This window comes from Octopus bimaculoides, chromosome 21 (genome assembly GCF_001194135.2).
Source record: "Octopus bimaculoides isolate UCB-OBI-ISO-001 chromosome 21, ASM119413v2, whole genome shotgun sequence".
Lineage (NCBI taxonomy): Eukaryota > Metazoa > Mollusca > Cephalopoda > Octopoda > Octopodidae > Octopus > Octopus bimaculoides.
In genome coordinates, this window is record NC_069001.1 from 1,810,662 (window position 1) to 1,813,099 (window position 2,438).

Genomic DNA, 2,438 nt, shown 5'->3' on the forward strand with positions numbered 1-2,438 from the left:
ATATATATATATATAAAATTTAAATATTTCCAAAACCAAATTCTCCTGCCTTCTAAATATGCAACATCTCTTGTCCATTAAATTGCTGCTACAAAGTTCTTTTGTCTTTAAGAAGTATTCTGGACCCTTTTTTTAAAAATAAAATTATAAAAATGTTTCTTCTATGGTGTTGTAACAGTGTAACAGCCCTTAATTCTCAAATTTTTTCCATTTTCTTGAATATAAACATGTATGTGTGTGTGGTGAGATATTTTTCTGGAAATAGTAATATATTACAATATGAATTACTAAAATTTCTAATGTTTACTATTATTAGTATTTTTCTGCTTAAATTTGAAAAGAAACTGAATCAAGTCAATTTATGTACTTTATGTCATTCTCGTTATAAAGCAGAACAACATAAACAATGCAAAAAAAACCCCAAACAAACAAAAAAATTAAAAACATAAAAGCTAATAAGAAAAATGAATGAATGTCATTCCAAAGCAACTATTTTGAAATATGTGTGTGTGTGTGTACAGTCTCAGAAGATATATTTTCAATAATTTCTGCCAACTCTTTGGTGCTCTGTCCCTTTCACTGGTAAAGCCTTTTGTGCTACTTTTTTGTTGTTATTGTTGTTTTCACACCTGCATCTGTTGGCAGCACTTGTATTGCTTGTAAACCAATGGTTTTTAAACCAAGAAGTGGTACCTTTTTGTGGGTGCCGTAAGCTCACAAGGAGGTGCTGAGTGTTTAGAGGGAGTCATGATTTTTCTTAGAAATAAAATATTGAAAACCAAGTCTTAGTCTTATTCTTAGTTCGTCTTGTACAGTTGGCAGCACGGTGCCTCCAGTCATCCTGGTTTTGAGTATAGTCTCCTGCATCTTCCCAGGTGATGCTAAATTGCTTCTGATCTTCTAAGAAGGTAGTACATCATGTCTTTTGAGGTCTTCCTCTCTGTCATCCTTCTTCTGGCAATCGGAAAACCTGCAAGTCTCACAGTTCTTTCCAATACAATCTCTTGCAGGCTGTGTGAATTTTCTCTTCTCATGACTTCAGATTTTGTGATTCTCTTCTTGCAGCTGGTCTTCGGTATTCTGCATAGAAATCCTTGGTAGAATGCATTCAGCCACTGAGTAATCTCAACAATCATTCTCCAAGTTTGAGTTCCACACTGTTTTTGTCTACCAAATTTACTCACAAAAGCATTGGTCAATTCGAGACTGTAGTAGAAGACAATTGTCTAAAGTGCTGTGCAATGGGACTGAACCCAAAACTACATGGTCGCAAACTAAACTCCTTATCCACATAACAATGCCTGTGCCTATGTGACTCACACTTTCAGTGAAAATCATCCAAAACAACACAGAAGCCCTTCAGGTAGACCCACCTTTGTAATTCACCCTTGTCACATGATGTGTTCTGCAGGTCATCCTTAAGAATTACAATTAAGGTGCATGTGCCAGGGGAATATTCAACCATTTACATGGAAATCCAACAAGAAGGCCACCTCATTGATTAAACAACTGGAAAACACATTGTCAATACTAATGACAACCAATTATTATTTATTTAATCTATTTCTATATTTTCATAAACGAGTCTTTTACCTTCAGATATCAATTTGTGAGTGTGTGGCCTTTGGTACTAAAAGCTCTGTATAGACTAACCACTTTACCCTTTCTATAGATGTCTACAATGTGTTTCTGAAGTCTGCAAAGGTTGGTTCAATCAGCAGTCAAGCCCATAGTTTTGATAATTTCCTGTAAAATGCATAAATAAATCAATTAAAAGCAAGATTAATCTATGGAAGATCAATAACATACAATGTAAGCATTATCATCAACCACCACCAACAACACCAGCATCATCACCAATATCATTACCTTTATCATCACCACCACCATCATCATCATTATCACCACCACCATCCTCATCATCACATCGTCATTATCATCACTATCATCACCATCATTACCGTTGTCATCATCATCACAAGCACCACCACCACCACCAACAACAACAACACCAGCATCATCACTGTTATCATCATCCTCACCACAACCACCATCAGCATCATCATCATCATCATTCCACTACATGTTAACCCTATTTATAAACATTGTATATACATTCCCATCCCAAAAGTGGTGATTAAAAAAAAGAACAAAAAAAAGAGAAAGAATAGTTTCTCTTACTTTGGTAATGAAATAATCATCTTCAGCAAGTTTTTCTATGACATCAAAATGGTCAGTGTCTGGAATGACTCGGTTGGAAATGGTGAGACCAGCAGACTTCAAAGACTGCAAAGAATGAAAAAGTAATGACAAAACAATACCCAAAGGGGCAATAAATATTTCAAGATCAATATTTGATATATTTCTTTCTTTCTCCCTCCCTCTCTATCTCCCCCCTCTCTCTCTCTCTTTCTCTTTCTATATATATATATATATAT

At 35.0% G+C, this 2,438-nt stretch overlaps 1 protein-coding gene across 3 annotated transcripts in view; it reads right to left on the bottom strand.

Annotated features, from left to right (window-relative positions):
• Positions 1 to 1,521: 1,521 nt before the first annotated feature.
• LOC106877803 (kynurenine formamidase) overlaps positions 1,522 to 2,438 on the bottom strand; it is a 12,076-nt gene continuing 11,159 nt past the window's right edge. For all 3 annotated transcript variants that reach the window (XM_052975457.1, XM_014926818.2, XM_014926819.2), the window contains 2 exons: positions 2,182 to 2,286; positions 1,522 to 1,746 (listed from right to left, as the gene is read on the bottom strand). In XM_052975457.1, the coding sequence (XP_052831417.1) occupies positions 1,711 to 1,746; positions 2,182 to 2,286 (141 nt within the window). In that variant the 3' untranslated portion in view covers positions 1,522 to 1,710. The remainder of the gene's footprint in view (positions 1,747 to 2,181; positions 2,287 to 2,438) is intronic.